Raw genomic sequence first — 19,101 nt, 5'->3', positions numbered from 1 at the left:
ATCCTGCCATCCTCCACATGATTCTGTACGTTCTACGATGTTCCGGACTATTCTAGACAGCGTCCGGATTACTCGCATTACTCAGCCATGGACTATCTGACCTTATGTCGATTATGTCCCTTACTCAGCGTTACTCATCGCTCAGTCAGCGTCCTCTGGACGTCACATGCTCTCTTCTTATACGCTTACTCATCGTCCTCCCCAGTAGTATATAAGGAGGACTCTGCAGGCCTCTGCTCTTCAGTCGTTCTCTCACAGACTGAAGAGTAAGTCCCACACTACCTATGCTTCCTTACATGTTTACTTACTAGTACTTGTAGCCTCTCTTTGTGCGGCTTACAGGTACAGTACTATGCAATCATAGTCGTTCTCTCACAGACTGAAGACCTCTCTTTGTGCGGCTTACAGCCTTCCAGGTTCAGAGTTCATCATCTTGGCCTGCAAATATATTCCCAAATAAGCTTGGGCATCTCGGACGGCCTCGGCAGTCTGCGTGGGTCATCCCTACACTGTTCGCATGCTGATGAGTCTTGATTATCAGGGCTGCTATTCCGCGCCGGAACGACTGCTGTCACTTTGTGGGGCCATGCCATGGAATGCATCCTGTTTGCATGCGCCCGCCGACGAAGAAGACGTCTTTGATACGTCTGTAACAGTGTTAAATCGAAGCGCGAACCCGCCGACCACTCACGCCGACTACACAGAGGCACTCCTATGGCTGAACGAGAACACCATTGGATGCAACTTCAAACCTCGGTGTGCCCGGTCTGGAGTATCCGCAATGGCTCTGCTCGTCTCGCAGGCCACTCACGGTGGCGACCATACGATCGAGAGTGCGTTCCGAGCGCACCTACGTCATTTCTTCCGTAGCTGATGTCGGACCTCTTTAACAGCCAACTGCAGATGTGCTCAGCAGCTCGACACTCGAGTTTTCAAAGGCCCTGAGCATTCGCAAGATCCTCGCGGGGCCAGGGATCTGGGACGGTCCTAACCTTGAAGGGCAAGCTTCGTTTACGGTCGTGCAGGCGCCGCGGTTAGGTACACCAGCAGCGGCAGCGCGATTCGCGTTTACGAGCATCATTCGGGCCTCCACATACGCGGTACGTCTCCGTATTTGATCTCGACCGCTCGGACTTGGTGTAATCATTGTTGCGGCACATTAGACCTCTTTCGATCGTTTAGTACGATGTTTGTGGCTTCCATATACTACTATGTAATGCAATATTGAGGCGATGGACGAATGAGCAGACCACCAGGCCTTGCGCCATCTTGGTCACTGCTACTGACATTCTTGCACTGTGCTCATCGCATCCGCTTGACTCCTCCAACAGACTACTTCCCCAATCAAGAACCCACTGCGCTCCGCGCCATCGGGCCTTGTCTGTGCACACGATCTCAGCTACACCACAGTGTCGGTCTCCTTGCGAGCTCGCCTCGCGCTGTCCAAGCGAGACAAACACCATCATCGCTTCTGAAACGAGTCGGGAGGTGCATTGCGCGCACCCTCTCGATCGAATTCCCATGTTCGCGGCGGCACGACATTGTCGATGCCTTCCCGTAGTGTGTTCCGTATGCGTCGGCAAGTGGATTTCGCATGCTCAGCCTTAATGCCTCGCGCACAGACATGCTCCTCCGGCCTCACGGTAAGTACACGCCCTGTTTATCTCATGGTACATGCCACAGGCGTACACCTGTCCCTACGGACGTTGCATGCGCGGTCACAATCTAATTCAGTCGACAGAACATTGTCAAACGCGCCGGTGGGCGGGACACTGTGCACTCCGCCCGGCAGCACAAACTTTGTGCAGCGCGTCGTCGCGAAAAGCGTCCCTGCATCAAGTATGAAATACTTGGGGCGCACCCTGTTTCGTATTCCCGGATGCACTCGCATCTAGCGCGTCCCGGATCGCGCCCCGGATCGCACCCCGTTGGTCCGCTCTGTCCACGCCTCCGCTGTTGGAATTCGGGATTGGACAGTCTCGTAGGTACATCCGTATATGGTATTGATTAGTCAGCAGCTAGTATATGTACCACCCGATGTACGCCACTCGTTCCTTATGCGTTTGCAGAGCTCAGCCAAACGCAATCTATTCTGTGTTCATCATTCGTCGGCTCCCTCGAACTTCAACATCCGCGAATACTCTCGCCTCGCTTTACATCTCACTCAGGCGGGCCCCGGCCCTCCGCTCGTCATGTAAAGTCACGCCGCGGACTCGTCCGCCGATGCCCTAGACCCCGGACGAGACACAATTGGACCACGAAGCCCACGGCGAGGCGAGGCGAAGCGAAAGTGCGCACGGTGAGCGGGAGGGTGCATGGAGGTCCGAGGCCGGGGCACTCACATTTGCTCGCGTAGCTACAGCCAAGCTCGCGCGAGCCGGTCAAGATCCGCGCGACGTGCGGCAGTGCACTCGTATATATACCTGCACGCACGCACACGGCGCGCGACATCCTCCCTGTCTGCTTTCTGTTGTCGTCCTCCGTGCATGGCACATCCGCGCGCCCGTGCCCGGACGTCCGACCCTCCGCAGCTGCCTCCTCGCGATTCCGCTGCCCGTGTACCATGGATGCGCCCACGACGGCGGCAGGTACGTCGCCCCTCGCTTTGCGCAGTTTCTCATCTATTTTGTCCTGCAGCATGGCCGATATCAGGGCGAACATGCACAGAAGACGCGAGGTACGTGCCGTGTTTACTTTCTCCGGGCTGATAGCAGCCGCCGAGTCACCTGAGATTTCTGTCTTGCTTGCAGGAGCGCATGCTCGACATACGTGAAGATCGCGTGCACGACACCGACCGTGGGGACTACAGGAACAGGTGAGTATGGGAGCACTGTACTCGGACGTGGCTAACACACCTGACAGACCGCCGAATCCGCGCGCAGAGCCGTATCGGTGCGAGGTACGCGTGGGGGATATTGGTCCAGCAGACGAGGGCGAGGGTGGTCACGTAGCTGTAGTAATAGATATCAGAGTCGGCTGCGCGCGAGGAGAAGAGCGTGGCCGCGAAGGGTTGTGGCACACAGGTACGGGGACGTCTGGCTCGTGATCTACAAAGGTAAATGCTAATGCTCATTGCGACAGGTGCCGTGCACGCGGGCAGCGACGTGCAACACAGTCCTAGCTATCCATAGCTCAGGTGAGTCTTCCCTCATCGTTCTCTGCTGTGGGTGCCTCGTAAGGATGTATCGAGCCTCCGGGACCGCCGGCGGCGTCCGAGACGAGGCGAGCGCGCAGAGATGCACTTGAGGTGCAAGCGGAGTCCTGTGACGGTGTAGGTGCCTGTGTACTCCCGCGGCGGCGCATCGGGGAGCTCATTCGCATCGTGGGTGGCACACGGGGGACGGCGCGCGAGGTGATGGTCGAGGCGGCACAATGGGCGTCGTACGCGGTCGAAAGTTTCTGGAAATCCGTGAATCGCGGGCCTCGCGCGAGCAGATGAGTGTACGTACTTTGGGCCTCCCGCCGCGTACGCGTTCGCGTCCATTTTGGTGCAGGGGTGTCGTTGCCGAGCCTGCCTGCGGGCTCCGCCCCAGAGACGTCCTGCAGCGCCCTATTTCGTCCATGAGCGCGCGTCTGTGACGGTGATTGCTCAGGGGGTGTCCGCGAGTGCGCTCACCGAGCGGCGGGGTACCAGGATGCAGTAGGCAGGCAGTACGCACACATTCGTGTCTCAGGCCCGTGAGATGTTCGCCCGAGCCGAGCCCGCTCTGATCGCGACGCAGCCTGAAGGGTGTGCGCGTCGAGATCCCCTGAGCCCCCCGTTCCGCGCACGAGAGCCTGGATGGCACCGTGCGTGCGCAAAGTCGAGATCGCCCGTGTTGGCACTGCTAGGCGCCGGCGGCCCTGCGACGTCGCAGAGGCGCAAGGGCGGCGCGCGCCCTCGCCAGCGGCGGAGACGGTGCTGAGGGTGTCCGTGAGTCCCCCCGCCGCGCGGCGTGCCTGCCGGGGGCGCGATGGCGGCGCGACATCCGTTTTTGGGATTTTGGCCGGGTTCGAGCCGGTCCCACCGACCTAGTTTTCTTTTTGCTCGGATCGCGGCGCAGAGTGGAGCGCATGCGCGTCGTGGTCCCTAAGGCCTGCCGTTTTGTTTTTGGGCGCCTGGGGCGAGCCGTTGGGGCGCGGAGGGGACGGCACCGGGCCTGCGCGGCACGGTCCTGCCGCGCGACGCAGCCGTCGTGCGGCCTTGCACGCTGCAGAGGCCACGGCGGATACGTCTGCACATGCGTGTACCGAGCTTCGGAGCCGTAGGAGGCGATGCGTGCGCGGGACGGCCGGAATCGTGCTGCTGCTGCCGCTGCCGCCGCCGACGGACTCGGTCAAAGGTGAAGAGCCGCAATGACATGTACTGTGCGCGTATCGTGCAGAGACGCGCACCTTACATGCCCCCCAGTGACTACAGCATGTCGTCCTATGCGCAGAGACGAGAGACGCGGTGTCGGGGCGCGACGACGCCGCTATTGCCGTTCTCGAGGCATAAGCGCCCGAGCTCCGCGACGACGCCCCAGAAATAAACCTGCGCGGACGTGCCTCTAAGCGTCGGGGCCGTCGCCGGGGGTGCTGGGGAGTGCGCTTGCCAAGTGTCGCGGTCCCCGGGTGTGGGACCGTCGTGGGACACGCGATCTCGTCCGTTCGCACCGCCCCGGCCGTCGAGACTCGAGCCGACGCGACCGACTTCTCCTCGGATCGCGACGCGACGGCGGGGGAGTGTGCGGCGTGGTCCATAGATCCTGCCGTCTCTCTGGGGGAGGCTGGCAGTGCGGGGTGCGCGCGCCAAGTCGTCCGCACCGTCGATTCCCGCGCAGGCGCCCGGCCTCGGCGCCGCGACGTCCCCGACGCGCGACGTCCTCGCACATGCCTGCGAACGGCGTAGGCGACGTACCGGGTGCGGCAGAGTGTGCTGGCGCGGCCGTGCGGCGGCTGGGCGCGGGACCGACGCGGAGCGGGCGATTCCGTCGCTTCGTGGTCCAGTCGACCCATGAAATCGATCGAGACGACGTGAATATTTTCTGCTCGGTTCGGGCCGCAAGTTGCGGGGCACGTCCGTCCTGGTGCATAGTCCCCGGCGTTGCGTTGTCGGAGGCCCACGAGGCGGCGTGCGCGCGCGAGGACGTCGGCACTGTCGATTCTAGTCCGAGCGACCTGAGAAACTGAGATCGCCAGCGCAGTTCGCACGCGTGAGGATGGAGAACGCACCTCATGCGCGCAGAAGGCGAGCGTCCTACGATGTGCGCAGCGGCGCGGCGGCGGGTGAGGTACGCAGGGAGGTGTGCGCAATCTTGGCTTCGCGGAGGTGGGTGGACCCGTGAGATCGGTCGAGCCCGACCCGGTATCGTTCTGCGCGGATCGCGGCGCTGCACGGGGCACGTGTGCGTCCTCGTGCACAGCGTCCGCCGTCCCGAGCATCGAGGCCAGCTCCGCGCTGGGCGCGCGTGAAGGGCAAAGGGGTGAGTGTGGGCGGGGCCGGGCGCCTGAAAATCCGACGTCGTGAGCGCAATTCGCGTGCGTAGAAGCTAGGCACGCACCGCACCCCAGAGCGAGGGTGCTGACTCTGACGCACCCAGCAGGGAACACGATGAGGCGCGGGACGGCCGCGAGACGGCCGCGGGACGCGGGGTGTGCTCCCTCTGCACCGAGCCCGCTACGCTCCTTCGCGGCGCGCGCAGACGATGGAGCCCGTCCTGGGCGTGTGATACGCGGACGCTGGGGCGCGGCGAGGCCATTCAGCGCGGTACACGCGAATTTCTGTGTGGGCGCGCCCTCTGTACGTGAACTTGTCAGCGTAGTACGTAGCGGCACGCTCTGGTAATGCACGTACGGCGAGATACGGACAGTCTAGGCCTCGGCGTCCGGTGACGAGACACACCAGCGCATGCGATGTGGTTGGGAGGCGGTCGGAGGTCGACAGGGTGGTCCGTGCGTTGTGAGAGGCGTGGCGGGCGCAGTATACGCGCGGCGTCTTCGCCGGTCGGCAGGTGTCGTCATTGAGGTACCCTGCAACGTACCCTGGAGTTTGAGAGCGGGGAGATGAGAGCCAATACAACAAATACACCAAGATCCTCCCATACAAAGCAACAAAACGAACCTTCCCCAGTCACAAGTCCGCGTTCCGCCAAACGGGGTCGACCCACTCGAGCCCAAGCAGCTCGAACGCCTCTTTTTCTGTTTTCGGGTGGAACTCTTTCGAGTCGTATCGCCGGGTTCTTCACAGGGCGATTTGCGTTAGCCAAAGCCAAAAGCGGGCGAAAGAGGAAAAGAGTAAAGGGAGAGAGAGGACACACATGCCAGAACTATCAAACTTCATCCCGCACCGGTCCTTCGCCCACTGCCTCAGGTCCCGCTGGAACATGATCGACCCGCTCCTTTCCGCCGCATCAGCAAAACGCATGATCAATTTGGAGGTGACGCACCAGCCAACGACAGCCGTCCAATACACCTCCGGCGGCGCAAATATGAGGTCCACGCGGCGGCGCACCGGCACGCTCGAGTTCAGCGCGGAGGAAGGCGGGAGGACGAACACGGTGAGCGACTTCTCGAGCGTGTCCCAGTGCGTTGTTCGGAGTGGGTCGTGTGCGTGGAAGCTCGACAGGTCTGCTTTCGTGTTAGCGCGCGCTTGTGAGGGATAGAGGAGGGGGCGTACGCATGACGTGGGTGACCATGCCTATGGAAGGTGTCAGCGCGCGGACGGGGATAGGGAGAATGGAAGGGCGTACCGCGTCCGTGCAGGTGTTTGACGAAGCGCTTGCAGAGGCCCTTGACCTTGCCGGCGTCCGGGTGCGTGAACACGATGTCGACGTCGTTGCTCTTCGGCTTTCCCCTTCTATACCTGTCCTCCCCTCACATCAGCCCTCAACCCAAACACGACTATATGCGCGCCAGTGGGAGACGGACGTACCCGCCGACGATCGTGGAGACACAGCCCGGCTCGAGCGCGTCGAGCTCGCGCATCACGACGCGCCCGATCTCCTCGACCTCGTCCCTCGGGATCCTGTCCACTCCTCTCGTCAGCACCCATCTCGTTTCTCGCGCATAGAGTCACAAAGACGCACATCTTACTCAGATCCTCCCGCAGCCCCAATGCGACGCGGATCCAGCTATCTCCCAGTCCCTCCTCGTCGCCCTTATCCTTCTTGTCGCGGCCCTTCCATCCCGCCTGGCGCGGTTTTTCCTCGACCTCGATGATTTGCGACTGTTGAACTTGGGAACGCTCGACGCCGTAGTAGATCTCGAGGTCGGCGAGCGAGCGGAGGCCGAGGGCGAAGAGGCGGCGCGCGGCGTGCGGGCCGATGCCGTAGATGGAGGTGAAGAGCGAGAGGGTGCGGAAGCGCTCTGAGGACTGGATCGTTTCTGTGGAGGGGTGAGGTGAGGTGGATGGGGAGGGGAAGGGGAGGGGGAGGGGAGAGGAGCGGAGGGAGGGACGCACGCGCTTCGGAGATGTGGCCGTTGTCGAGGTATTCGTCGACCTGCGAGATTGGCATAAGTATGTGTACTGCAATGGGAGGAAGATGCAGGGCATACAAGACCAGAGATCTTCACGCCTATGTAAGGCAGCTTCTGCACCTGCTTCAACGACCGTATTTTCTCGGGATACGCTGAATGCATACCGATCAGTCCAACTTCTCAGCAATATCAGCTTGGCGCACCTTTGATCACGGAGATGGCGCGCTGGTAGCTCAACGCGCTCCGGTCTTCGCCCTCCAGCGCGCGGCTTTGCCGGATGATGTCGAGCTCGCGCGCGAGGTCCTGGTTCGGGCATACCAGCGGCGACGCTCTCTGGCATGCGTAGAGCGACATGTAGTTGAGCTTCTCGAGGTCGGTCACGTTGGGTGGGTCTGGAGGTAGAAGATGCGCCGGTATTGAAACGGGTTGTTTGGAGGTGTCATGCCTCGACGTGCTGGGAGACGTCGGAGGGGAAGGGAGATGCCTAGCGCGTTTTGGGGAGGACGACGGAGATAACGCGCTCGCGGAGGAGTCCGCGCACGCGCAGGGCTTGCAGTTGCAGTCCGGGCAGTTCTTCACGGTCGTCTCGTGCAGGTCTTCGATGGCGACGTAGTCCCCACATGGAAGGGCAGAGCCGTGTTCGATGGAGTCGCGCAGCCATCGGGGCGCCACGACTGCTTTCGACGTCTGTGTGTGGTCATTAGAGCAGTTCAGATCATGAAAGTATGCAATATATAAATCAATGAGTAAATCAGGAGTCCTTACCGCGATATCCCAAGGAACATGTCTCTCGAAACGCCGCCGCATGCTTATAGCCGTGATGATAACGTCCGCGTCCGCCGCGTTCTTGCAAACGCCCTTCGTATGCCGTTCTCCCAGGGTGAGCAATTCGGAGATAGCGGCCGCGTCGAGTTTCGCCTGCACAACATAAACCTTTGTCTCCGGCAGCGATTTGGTCACGGAGGTCTTAGAGCGTTTTGCGGGAGGCGGTGAGCCTGAAGACGAGGAAGATCCGGACGCGGAGTCTGACCGCGTCGGATTGGGGGCTGGGCGTTTGAAGGGCATGCTGGAAAATCGGCGTATAGGCGTTAGTAGGACAGGAGAGCGTGACTGTCGCGTCGCTTGGACGACGGTCGAGCGAAGCAGCCGACTCGAGCGCGTCTGCATCGTCGACGTCGTCAAACCTTAGGGAAGAGGGATGACGTCACCCGAGCAGTGGCCGCGAGAGTGTGACGCCGTGTGACGTGCCGCATTGGGATGTTTTTAGCCGCGCACAGCTTTCCCAAGTCCGAGTCTTGCCACCACCTTGTACGTTCCACTACTGCCGACCATTGTCGCCGGAATCATTTCTGACAGTGTCTCCTTGGATGCATGACATCTTCTTTACTGACAGCGAGAGCCATTACAGTCCTAATGCACTGCCCAGGGCCCACCACGAGTTCCCCTCGTGTCCCTGGGGGCGGTGAGTAATCGGTATCCGAGGAAAGGACCCAGATTAGCAATGACTTGAAGTAGCACTCGCGCGCACCTCGCTCTCTACTATCGCTCACTTTGACACAAGCTCGTACAGAAACCCCCAAACATCAGCCAAAGTACAGCAGCGCGCAACGTCGATATGCCATCTACGTACGACATTCTAGGCATCATCTTCGGGATCATATCGCTTCTCGTATTTGTCAAGCCCGCCACACGATTCATCGGCGCTCGTCTCCCTCCCGGCCGTCTCCGGGATATCCGCGTCGCTCTCGCAGACACTCGTGTGCTCATAGGGCAGCTGGATCGCGGGGGATACTTCAGAGACGCGGTGGACGCCGCTGGGGCGTACATGAACAGGGTTGACGAGTGCGTGTATCTTCTAACGGTGAATACACTGTAGACTAACCAGAACGCTTGCACTTGCGTTTCGTGATATCGCCTTCCCGCAAACAGGTTGGACGACCAGGCCAACGTGCTGTCAACGGAGGCTGAGCGATGGAGGCAATCAGGTGTCGTCCGCTTCCTGCCATCCAAGCGCGCCTGGCTCCTGAGCCGCTGTCTCCATCTCCGTCGGGAGGTCGATACATTGCGCGCGAGTCTATGGCGGCTCCCACCCCATGCCACGTGCTCCATCCCCACAGCGGCTCTTCTGCATATCCCCACCCCATATGTATCCCCTTCCAATGCTCCTACGACCTCTCAGGCTGCTCGGGACGTCCATACCGCGGAGGAAGCGCAGCATACTATTGAACTTCTACGCACTGCAACACCCGACCCGGTCCGTGACGTTGTGCATTCCGAGGATGCCATCGACGGCGGCTCGCAGGTAATCCCTGGCAGCCCATCCTCGACGTCGCTGGGCAAGATCAACTTGAAACGGTATCATTGCCCTGTGTGCTCTAAAGCATTCCCGAGACCGAGCATTTTAGCGATACACATGGACTCTCACTCCGGCGCGAAACGTGAGTATCCCCTGGTATCTGCTCATATCCTCTCCTGTGGACCTCGTGGAACACATGCTAAACTACCGTCGGCGCAGCGTTCAAGTGCCCGGTACCCGTGTGCACAAAGAGCTATGCGGTGCGCTCGAACTTGCGGCGGCATCTGCGGACGCACAACATCGTCGAGCCGGCAGAGCATGTAATCATGTCGCCCTTGCAGCTAACGGTCGAGTAACGAGTGCGACACTCCACACACCGCGGTTATGCAGGGATCGCTGAGTCTACTCGATGTGCTATTCTAGGTACCATCGAGCCTCGCCGCGAACCCGAACACCGACCCGAGCGCCGACTATGGCCTAGAAGGTATCGGAGGTCAAGGCCTCGCGCGAGGAGTACAGGCGCATGTTCCCCCGCGCGGCGTGTGCGTTATGGCGCCCATGCGCACGAGGAGACGACCAGAGAGCGCGAGTCCGGGCCCCGCTGGCGGGGCACGCTACAGCGCTGCACGATCACTATCACCGTGGCGCAGCTCGTCCATCGAAGCCGTCCACGAGCTTGGCCACAACCGCCTCCTGGAGAACCCAAACCGCGAAGCCAAATATAACGCATCCCTCCGTTCTGTTTGTTTCACTCTCTTTCATCACCCTCGACACTCGATCCAACGGCAAGGACTACCTTGACGTGATGCATCATGTATCTTGAGCGCTTGACCGATCAAACAAGTCGTTGTAGTACTCGTCTGCACGCCTGCCAGAAACGATCCAAACGCGGTACCAGATGGATTGATATCGCGCCCAGGCCATCGCAGCAGCGGTGTCTTCAAATCGGCGGCAGCTGGAACTAACGACCCACGGGAAACTAGACGATTGGCCAGCACTACTCATCAAGCGATGCTGCTGGGAGGTCCCTCAGCGCGGCTCAGATAAAACAGAAGGGTCTCTTCAAGCTTGGTAAACGGGTGTCTCACCTGTGGACCACTTTCCCTCCGCCTTCTGGTACGTCCCATTTGACAAACATTGTCCTCGCATTGCCCGCGCTCTGGACCTTACGGCATATATACTCGAACAAGCGCACAGGTCCTAGGAATCAACACGAGGCGTGTCGTGTCCCCACGGCGTGCTTATATGTGGCAGCCCGCGCCCCCCGCACGTTGCTTGCTTGCGTATAGCCTCCGCCCTTGCAATCTCCTCCCCTCAGTCCAGCTTGCACCGCGAACCCGAAGACCCCACTGGCACCCTTGATCGCAATCTGCCTACCTGCCTCCAACGCACCATCGCCATGACGTCCGCATACGATATCCTGGGAGTCATCTTCGGCCTAGTCTCGCTCCTTGTGTTCGTCGAACATGCCCGGCGGTTCATCGACGCGCGACTTCCTCCGGGGCGTCTGCATACTATCCACGGAGCATAACACGTCGGCTTGTTTGTCCAGCCTGCAGAGGGGATGCGCAAAAGGCGAGACTCTAGTTAGCGCTAAGATCGTGGCGAGTGGCTATAGGAGCGGTGTACTTTCTTTCTTTCTTTTTTAACTCCCGTTTATTGCCCGTCAGGGCCTAGCCCTATGTTAGGCACTAAACTAGCGTAACTGTCGTATGTAATCGGCCTGCGTAGGTACTCGTAATGGAAACAAATGGGGTCCGAGAACCCCAGCGATCAGGAGAATGTCTAGGAGAGTGAAAGACGACCAAGGACCTAAGTGTACCGGATGGCACCACCTAGAGCAGAGGCAGAGGATGGGGGGTGTGGAGGGGGTGCTATCATAGGGGGCATGCATTGCAGGCGGCCATTCCTGGCCTCCCGACCATCAAAGGTAAGGCAGTCGGGTTATAAACCTGCTGTGCATTTGGGTAGCCGCAGCTCCCGGGTCCTGTGCCTCTTGCCACAGTCAGGGGTACGGCCGGCCGTCCCCCACCGGTCGTCAGAACTCCCCCGCTCCTGGAGCGGGATGGACGCCCGCAATGCATGGCGCCGGAGCGCACGAGAGACGAGAGTTAAAGAGGGATATAGACGTAAAAGAAGGGCCGGGGAGCCAAAAGGGGGAACGTGCAAGAAAGAGCCGAAGAGCTATGGAGCGACATGGAAGCTGAGCAGCTCAATGGCGGAGTCACGGGGCGCGGTCGGGTCTGTGTGCGAACAGTGAGCGAAGTGAAACCGAAGTTCAGAGCGTAGGAGGGGGGTAGTGAGAAACTCAGCCATTCCGTCGGCCTCTCTGGCGACCGGCGGTCTGCTTCCGCTGTGCTTGCTCCTTCTGTCTGGCGGCAGCGGTGTACTTACTCGTCAACCCTGCGCCTGTACGCCCCGGCGGCATCCGCCCCTCGGAAGCACCCGATACGCTCGAACCGCTCGATGAGCAGACGGGCTCCTGCAAGTGGATTGAGACAGAGCGCTGGCGACGTATGCGCCTCACCCGCCGCTTCCTGCCCTCCAACCGCGTCGACCTCGTGCGCGCCCGCAACCATCTCCAGCGGGAGATCGACGGCGTGTGCGTGGATCTTTGACTGTTACCCCCAACGAAGAACTTTAAGCCGTATCTCCCAATTCTTGCGGCCTACGTTCCCACCTCCCTCCCCGTTGCTGCAATCCCTCACAATTGCCCTACGACGGCGGCGGTAGAGGTGCTTGCGTGCTCTCAGGCTGCCTCGCCATGTACAGGCGTCAACACGACCTGCGCGCGGGACTGCATCACGTCACCTGCGGACGCTTCCTCAGGCACACCCGCGGACGCTCGTTCGCTATCACCTAGCACAAGCACTGGCAACGTCTCCCCTCCAAGCCCGACTTATCTCGACGGAGACCCACCACCCTCCGGGCCCCCGATTGCGGCGCGTTCACATGCGACGAGGAAAGGCGGTGGTGCGGGGGCCGGGACCGGTCTTTCGAGACCGAAGACGCGCATGCTGCACGCTGCCCGCCGTGTCTCTCCCTCCGCCGAGCGATAGGAGGACTCGTTGTACGCAGATTACCGTAGGGAGGGCGACTCTGTACGGGAATAGTGATGTAGGGTGGTGCGAGTGGTGTTGCCAGTTGTGGGGCTATCGTCTTCCGAGCCCTTTCAGGATTGAGCAACGTCAGGTAACGAATGGACGCATGTGCAGAATCATGGAAGCTGCTTCTACCAAGGCAGTGGGACGATGTGCCACCGGCGGCTCCGAGCCCCTCAGGCCTGCCGCCTCAGTCTCTCTCGGTTTCGCACTTCGACGTGTTGCTTCAAAGAGAAGTAGCTCTTTAGCATATAGACAGCCTAAGTAGGTGGATGATTACCTGCGCAGTTTCGGGAAATTCAGCAAACAAGTTGCACTAAAAGTCCAGCTTACACTCAGAGCAGCGGACACGATAATAATGTGACAGCCTTATGACGTCCCGCTTTGGGATGTTTGTGCACAGCTTTGTCGACTCTCGGCGCCTCGTCTTTCAACGTTCAACTTCTGCGCCGAGGCCGACGTTCCATCCCGTTCACCCTTGGTGCACCCTATTCTTTCAGACTCTTTCACAGCATAGTGCCGGTGCCCTCGGTCCTGGCCTGGGGTCTCAACCTAGGTTTGTAAACCTGCCTCGCGTCTGGGAGCGCCGGATGGCAATCGTTTCTCCCCGAAGGGAAGCTGCAACCTCTTGTGAAGGGTGGTGGTGGTGATCCCGGTAGCAACGACGCGCCAAACATCGTCTCGAGGCCTCTCCCCACGCGCCGCGCGGCAGATACTCTTGGAAAGAATGGGCTGGCCAGCAGCACCAAGCGTTCCTGATAGGATAATGTTCTGTCGTGGTAAGTATTCTGCACATAACCTGCAATACAGCTCTGGACGACGCCGGTCCCCAGCCATCCATTTAATGCCCACTGACGTCTTCCGACGTCTCTCATCCAGACAGCTCAGCCGCTCTCACGGGAGTGACCACCACATGCCCTCTCACAAGATTTCTGGCCTAGCTCCACCCGAAGATTACGGTTCGACACCAGCGACGTAGCGGCGGTCCGCCGGTCCCCATCTGACGTTTGGCGTCGCCAAGGCCCTCTATGTGACATATGTACTGCCCATCGTAGCGAGATCTACATAAGGTTCTCCAGATGCGTACAAGTACTGACGGCAGACCAGTACTTCATAGTCCTAACACCCTCCCCCCACTCACTGATACTTCTAGTCACCCTTCTACGCGCACGCCAGCACGCTTCGCTCCCCAGTCCCAGTCACAACATCTCCATCTCCTAGCCATCTACATGGCTACTGTCTATGATGTCCTGGGTGTCATCTTCGGGATCACATCGCTTCTCGCTGTCGTCGAGCAGGCGAGGCGACTAATCGACGCTCGTCTCCCTCCCGGACGCCTGCGCGACCTCCAAGACGCACTCGCTGCAACCCGTATGCTTGTGGAACGGCTGGAACGCATAGGATGTCTAGAAGACGTGAACGTCGCTGGCACTTACAGGAATAGGATCACCGAGTGAGTGCACCCGTCCCCGGCTGTCTTTCCGGGTCCGAATGCTGAATGAAGCCGTTGCGCCCCCGCCCGTGATTACAGGCTGGACAAGCAGGTGGACATGCTGTGGGTCGAGGCAGAGCGGTGGAGACAGATGGACGTCACCCGGCGATTCCTGCCCTGCAACCGCATCGACCTGCTGCGCGACTGCAGCCATCTCCAGCGCGAGATCGACGGCGTGTGCGCCGATCTCTGGCTCTTGCCTTCGCCCCCTCTGCAGAAATCACGCGCGTCTCCCTTAGCTCCCCCGGTCCCTTCAACCACTCCTACATCCTCAATCCGTCCGGACGGTTCTGCTGCAAAGGCGGCGCAGTCATCCGCCGTCCCCACTCCTTTACCCGCGCCTCGCCGCACCACCTCGCCCTCGAGGCCGCGCCCACCCTCTCCCCAGCACGCTCCTCCTGCGCAGCCACTTTGGGTGTCCCTCGCCAAGTTCATCATGCGTGGCATGTGCCCGGCTGCTTGGCTGGGTGCGGGAGTTGCCTGACCCTAGCTGGCATACTTGGGGGCGGCGGTGCGGGTCGCAGCGGAATCGCGAATTGTACGAGTATGTTACATGCGGCGCGGCGCGTTTGGTGGCTCTCGGCTGGATAGTACCGAGGGCGTGAGCTTTAGTAGTGAAGGTTCTCGTGCAAGCCGCAGTGGGGTTGTGCGCACTGCGTAGTGTGGTATTACCCGCTCGGATACCAGGGGTCAGGCTGCCATGAGGGAACGATCAACGTGAGCAGGTCTCTCGCTGTAAATATGCACGCGGTTACTTGTTATGGGGTGGAACACAGTGGTGATTCAGGGAGTGCACCCTCCTCCCGCTGGGATCGCTGCAGCGGTCGCGGCCTGATGATCCCACAGTGATTGACGTCCGATCCATGCCGCTCGCGCGTGCACCGTCTTTTTCCGTTCCCCAGAAAATTCGCCTACCGCAGCACACCAGTCGCCCCATGCCGTCTTCAAGTTCTAGTGCCACCCCTGCCCTGAAGTCGCCTCCGCCCACGATATATACTGCGCCATCCGCGAGCGTGTCCCGCAATGGACTCCTTTGCACTGTGCGAAGGAGGAACCCCAGGACCAATCATTACTCTCTCAACTACTCGTACGCACCCCTGACAGCTGCCTGCCGTTCCACTCTCACCCGTGCCCTCTAGAGCGCGGCATCCCGCCCAACTAATGCTGTGCCGCCCCGCGGAATTCCGCAGGGCGGCGAGCGTGCACACCCGGTGCGCACGTGCTTTTACAGCGACAGAGGGCAGTTTCCTCTGTGGGGCCCAGTTCAGAACTGAGTGCTGCAAGCGACCTAAGCGAGACTAGGTCCTCGGAGGATTCAAGGCGGGAAAGGGGTGGGAGCAGGATGTCGTGCTGGGACAGTTTTTGTGAGTGCCTCCTTCTCCGGGGGGTGCAGTGAGTGAGTGAGCGGTGATGCTGATATGTGCGGCTTGGTCTGCTTAGCCTAGGGAGTATAGCGGAATTCCGCACACGTTGGACATCCAACGCTCGCATACGAATGCGTGTGAGTGCCTCGTGTCGTTGTTGAAGTTCGTGGATACGATGCTTACCAGTCGTCGTCGACTTGCACAGGCTGCTGCTCGGGACTAGGGTGGTTGATATCCGTTTCTCTCGCGTCGTGACCGTAGCAGTGGTCTCGGTAGTACAGTACTATCGCACTATATGCCACTTAGTAGGTGGTGACCACATGATATGAGTGCATGCATGTGCGCCGCGTCCTCCGACTGAGCCCGTCTCACTCTGGGGAAATACCGTGCGCGGTAGTACAAGAGGCTGACAAACATGAGGCGATTAGAAATTGGAATGTGAGTGCACGCCTTTATCCAACATGATGGTATCATCCTCTGGTGTCCCTACCTTTCAACTGATCTTCAGCACGAGTGAGTGGCCTGCCACACCAAGTCCGCTGCCTTGACTCTGTGTGCGCTCCGCGGACTCCCTCAACCTGTCGCGTCGATGTGCACCGAGTCTGCGATATCCCCACAGTGATAGATCATGGGATACATGCTCACGTCGTTCGCGGCGCCACGTGTACTGTCTTCTTCAATTCTCCAGAGGATTCGCCTACCGCAGCACACTCCGAGTACCACGCGTCGCGCCTTTCAACACTCCTGCCCTACAGTGACCCTCGGGCAGGATAAATACGAGGCTCATCGCGAGCGTGTCCTGCAATGGACTCCCCCGCGTCCGCGGAGGAGGAACCCCAGGAACCGATTATTACTTTCTCTTTCTCAACGACTACTCGTACGTACCCTTCGACTCCGACAGTGTCGCCGCACGACCCCGTTCACTGATGATTGTTGCACCCTCTAGAGTAGGATGTCCCGTCCAAATAACGCCGTGCCGCCCCGTCGGGGCGGAGAGCATGCACCTTGGCGATACAAGGTGCTTGCTCATTCATATGGCGAGCAGGCGGTTTCCTCGGTGGTCGACGTGCTGGTCAGCACCGTCGACACCCTGGCCAGCGATCATAGGCCAGGCCCACAGAGGAATCAAGGCGGGTTCGGGGCCAAGAGGGGGCGCGATGTCCACCTGGGTCAGTTGTTGTGAGTGTCGCTTCGCCTTTGTCCATCTGGAGCGTCGTTCGAGACCACATGTAGTTCTTCCGGGCGCTTTCGGACGAATGCGCCCCGTCCCCCCTTGCACTGGTCTCCTACTTTTGGCTATCTCAGGATATGTTGCAATTGCTGGAGGTGAGTGCTTGCTACACACCATGTGGATCTCAAGTCGATTCTGACCGTTCTGCCATCCTGAAGCCCGGGGCGGGAAGCAAGCCAGCGAAGCGATATACGTGTCGTCCCGCACTGCCGTGCCCCAAGCAGGGTACCGGTAGGGCGGGCGCTGAACGTACATAGCTTCGTGACCTTGATGGTGGTTGGCTAGTATAGGATACGTCCCAGCTGGACAGCCGTGTGTCTCACTATTACCCAACCACTACACCGTTCGGTGTCAACATATGTGTGCTTGCGTGTCCGATTTCTTCGACCGAATCCCACCAAGCAACATATTAACACATGCAGGGCCACGCTGGTAGGCACACGACGATACGAACGAGAGGGCAATAAACGCACGTTTATATCCAACGCGCTATTAGATCACAATTATCGTACTTCACGCCTCCGACCCCTGCTCGCCCTCGAGGTCCGCACCCTAGCAGGCGACTCATGACCAGTTCCCGCCCATGAGCTTCACGAGCTTCTCGCGGAGTGAGCTCGTGGTTTGCTGCTCTTCCGCCTTGCGCGCGCGCTCCTCCGCCTCCTTCTGCGCCTTGGCCTCCTCGGTGATCGGCTCGGGCAGCGGCGTTTTCGCGTGCAAGCGTGCGCGCTGCAGAATCTTCTCGCGTTGCGAGAGGCGCACGGGCTGTTGTGTTTCCGGAGCGGGCGGAGGTGCGAGAGAGTCGGTTTCAGCAGCGGGTGCGCTAGTGGAAGCGGCCAGAGGAGAGCTCTCTGTCGCGGACGCAGACGCGTCTAGTGCTTTCGAGGGCTCTTCCAAGTCCTCAGCCTGGGGCTCATATCCCGCAGGCGGGCGCATCGAGAGGAAGTCGCTTTCGGGCTCGTCGTCGACCTGCACTTCGGCTACCCTTGCGGAGGCCCGGGCTTGAGCCTGGCTCGCCCGCTCCGCGACGAAAGGCTCCCACTTGGTCAGCGCGCGCTCCATCTCCCGCTGTATAGGGAGACCCTCTTCAGGCTTGTAAAACCCGGCCCAGCGGTGGAACGCGAGGCCGAACTCGCCGGTTTCCTTCATGCGCCGTCGGTGTCTAACCTCGGTTTGGGGAGCAGCTGCAGAGTAAGGTATGAGTTTCAGCGTGAGCTAGGTCGCCCGAGAGAACGCACTTGAGCGCTGGACGATCAGCTCCACGACCCTGGTCTCCCGCGGAGTCTCGCCTTCGGGCCCGGAGACGGGGCGTATAGGTGTCGAGTAGATACCGTCGCCAGTCGCTTGGGCGTCCCATTCTTGGGCTTGGAGCAATTCCTGTAGATCGTCGAGTCCGATTCCCCCAGGGCGGTCGCGCTTTGACACGGGGACCTCGACCTTCACGCTGGTGCCCTTCTCCGGGACGCGCTGGTACGCCTCCGAGTCCTCGAGGTCCGCAATGAAGTAGCCGGTGTATTTCGAAGGGATATCGTAATCCTGAGGATATGGGTTTAGTACATGCAGGCAGTGTGAGATGCGGAGGTGCGTTGTTCGCGAATAGGATACTGTGTATGCTGAGCCTGTGCGGATATGTACACTGGCTCTCGCTGAGAACATCCAGCAGAGCGCCCGCGTCCGCGGCCTGACATACAGTAGCACGACAAAAGAGCGCGCAGCGGCATTCCGTCCAAGCTGTGATAGACACGCCCGAAACTGAGAATGTGTAGAACACTCACCCGTCCTGTGCGAAATTCCCGCACGCGCCCGAACCGCTTCTCGATGCCGCGGAGCATAGCGAAGAAAGCGGGCATGCTCTCAATCTCGTCCCATGGGCGAATGTAGAGCGAGTAGTTATCCTTGATCCTCCGCGGGTGGTATTCGACGCGCATTGTTGCTTTACGATATCTTGGCTGCTCGGTGCGCGACTGCTCGGTGCTCGGGCTGTCCGATGATGTGTGGGTGGTGTCCGTCGCATATGCGCGCGTTGCATGACGTGTAACGACAGTGCTCCGCGCCGCACGAGAACAAGCAAGCATAGCGGTCGACATGAAGCAAGAACGGCGTGGACGTTGAGGTCGAGATCAACTTCGACGCCGGAGTCGCCGTCACAGCAAAATACCGGGAGAGTCGGGCGCCTAAGCAAG

The 19,101-nt window shown here is 60.1% G+C and overlaps 5 protein-coding genes across 5 annotated transcripts; 3 read left to right on the top strand and 2 right to left on the bottom strand.

The window, feature by feature from the left end:
• Positions 1–385: 385 nt before the first annotated feature.
• On the top strand, positions 386–3,121 carry TRAVEDRAFT_74298 (uncharacterized protein; the record flags this gene model as incomplete). The annotated part of the gene is made up of 10 exons (XM_008044765.1): positions 386–645; positions 705–833; positions 904–1,100; positions 2,233–2,299; positions 2,357–2,588; positions 2,638–2,677; positions 2,751–2,815; positions 2,863–2,899; positions 2,964–3,023; positions 3,101–3,121. Exons 1-10 carry the CDS (start codon positions 597–599, stop codon positions 3,119–3,121), a joined length of 897 nt encoding a protein of 298 aa, XP_008042956.1. The 5' UTR covers positions 386–596.
• Positions 3,122–6,091: 2,970 nt separating this feature from the next.
• TRAVEDRAFT_51711 (Nucleotidyltransferase) lies at positions 6,092–8,502 on the bottom strand (the record flags this gene model as incomplete). Its single annotated transcript, XM_008044532.1, has 11 exons — positions 6,092–6,200; positions 6,279–6,359; positions 6,408–6,588; positions 6,638–6,658; positions 6,711–6,823; positions 6,893–6,985; positions 7,047–7,344; positions 7,421–7,460; positions 7,516–7,589; positions 7,641–8,124; positions 8,203–8,502. The coding sequence occupies 11 exons, from the start codon at positions 8,500–8,502 to the stop codon at positions 6,092–6,094; spliced, it is 1,794 nt and encodes a 597-aa protein (XP_008042723.1).
• Positions 8,503–9,793: 1,291 nt separating this feature from the next.
• On the top strand, positions 9,794–10,089 carry TRAVEDRAFT_132624 (uncharacterized protein; the record flags this gene model as incomplete). The annotated part of the gene is made up of 2 exons (XM_008044764.1): positions 9,794–9,875; positions 9,953–10,089. Coding segments are annotated over 2 exons (219 nt in total), but the record flags the coding sequence as incomplete, so codon positions are not given.
• Positions 10,090–12,249: 2,160 nt separating this feature from the next.
• Positions 12,250–14,810, top strand: TRAVEDRAFT_51709 (uncharacterized protein; the record flags this gene model as incomplete). Its single annotated transcript, XM_008044531.1, has 3 exons — positions 12,250–12,335; positions 13,988–14,287; positions 14,366–14,810. The coding sequence occupies 3 exons, from the start codon at positions 12,250–12,252 to the stop codon at positions 14,808–14,810; spliced, it is 831 nt and encodes a 276-aa protein (XP_008042722.1).
• A 2,536-nt stretch (positions 14,811–17,346) lies between these two features.
• On the bottom strand, positions 17,347–18,958 carry TRAVEDRAFT_66650 (uncharacterized protein). The gene is made up of 3 exons (XM_008044763.1): positions 18,694–18,958; positions 18,157–18,454; positions 17,347–18,102 (listed from the first exon to the last, which is right to left on the bottom strand). The coding sequence occupies exons 1-3, from the start codon at positions 18,844–18,846 to the stop codon at positions 17,486–17,488; spliced, it is 1,068 nt and encodes a 355-aa protein (XP_008042954.1). The 5' UTR covers positions 18,847–18,958; the 3' UTR covers positions 17,347–17,485.
• Positions 18,959–19,101: the final 143 nt, after the last annotated feature.

The sequence above is a fragment of the Trametes versicolor genome, assembly GCF_000271585.1.
Source record: "Trametes versicolor FP-101664 SS1 unplaced genomic scaffold TRAVEscaffold_11, whole genome shotgun sequence".
Lineage (NCBI taxonomy): Eukaryota > Fungi > Basidiomycota > Agaricomycetes > Polyporales > Polyporaceae > Trametes > Trametes versicolor.
Note: the sequence above shows the minus strand (reverse complement) of the source record. Positions and strands in the feature narration are given on the sequence as shown.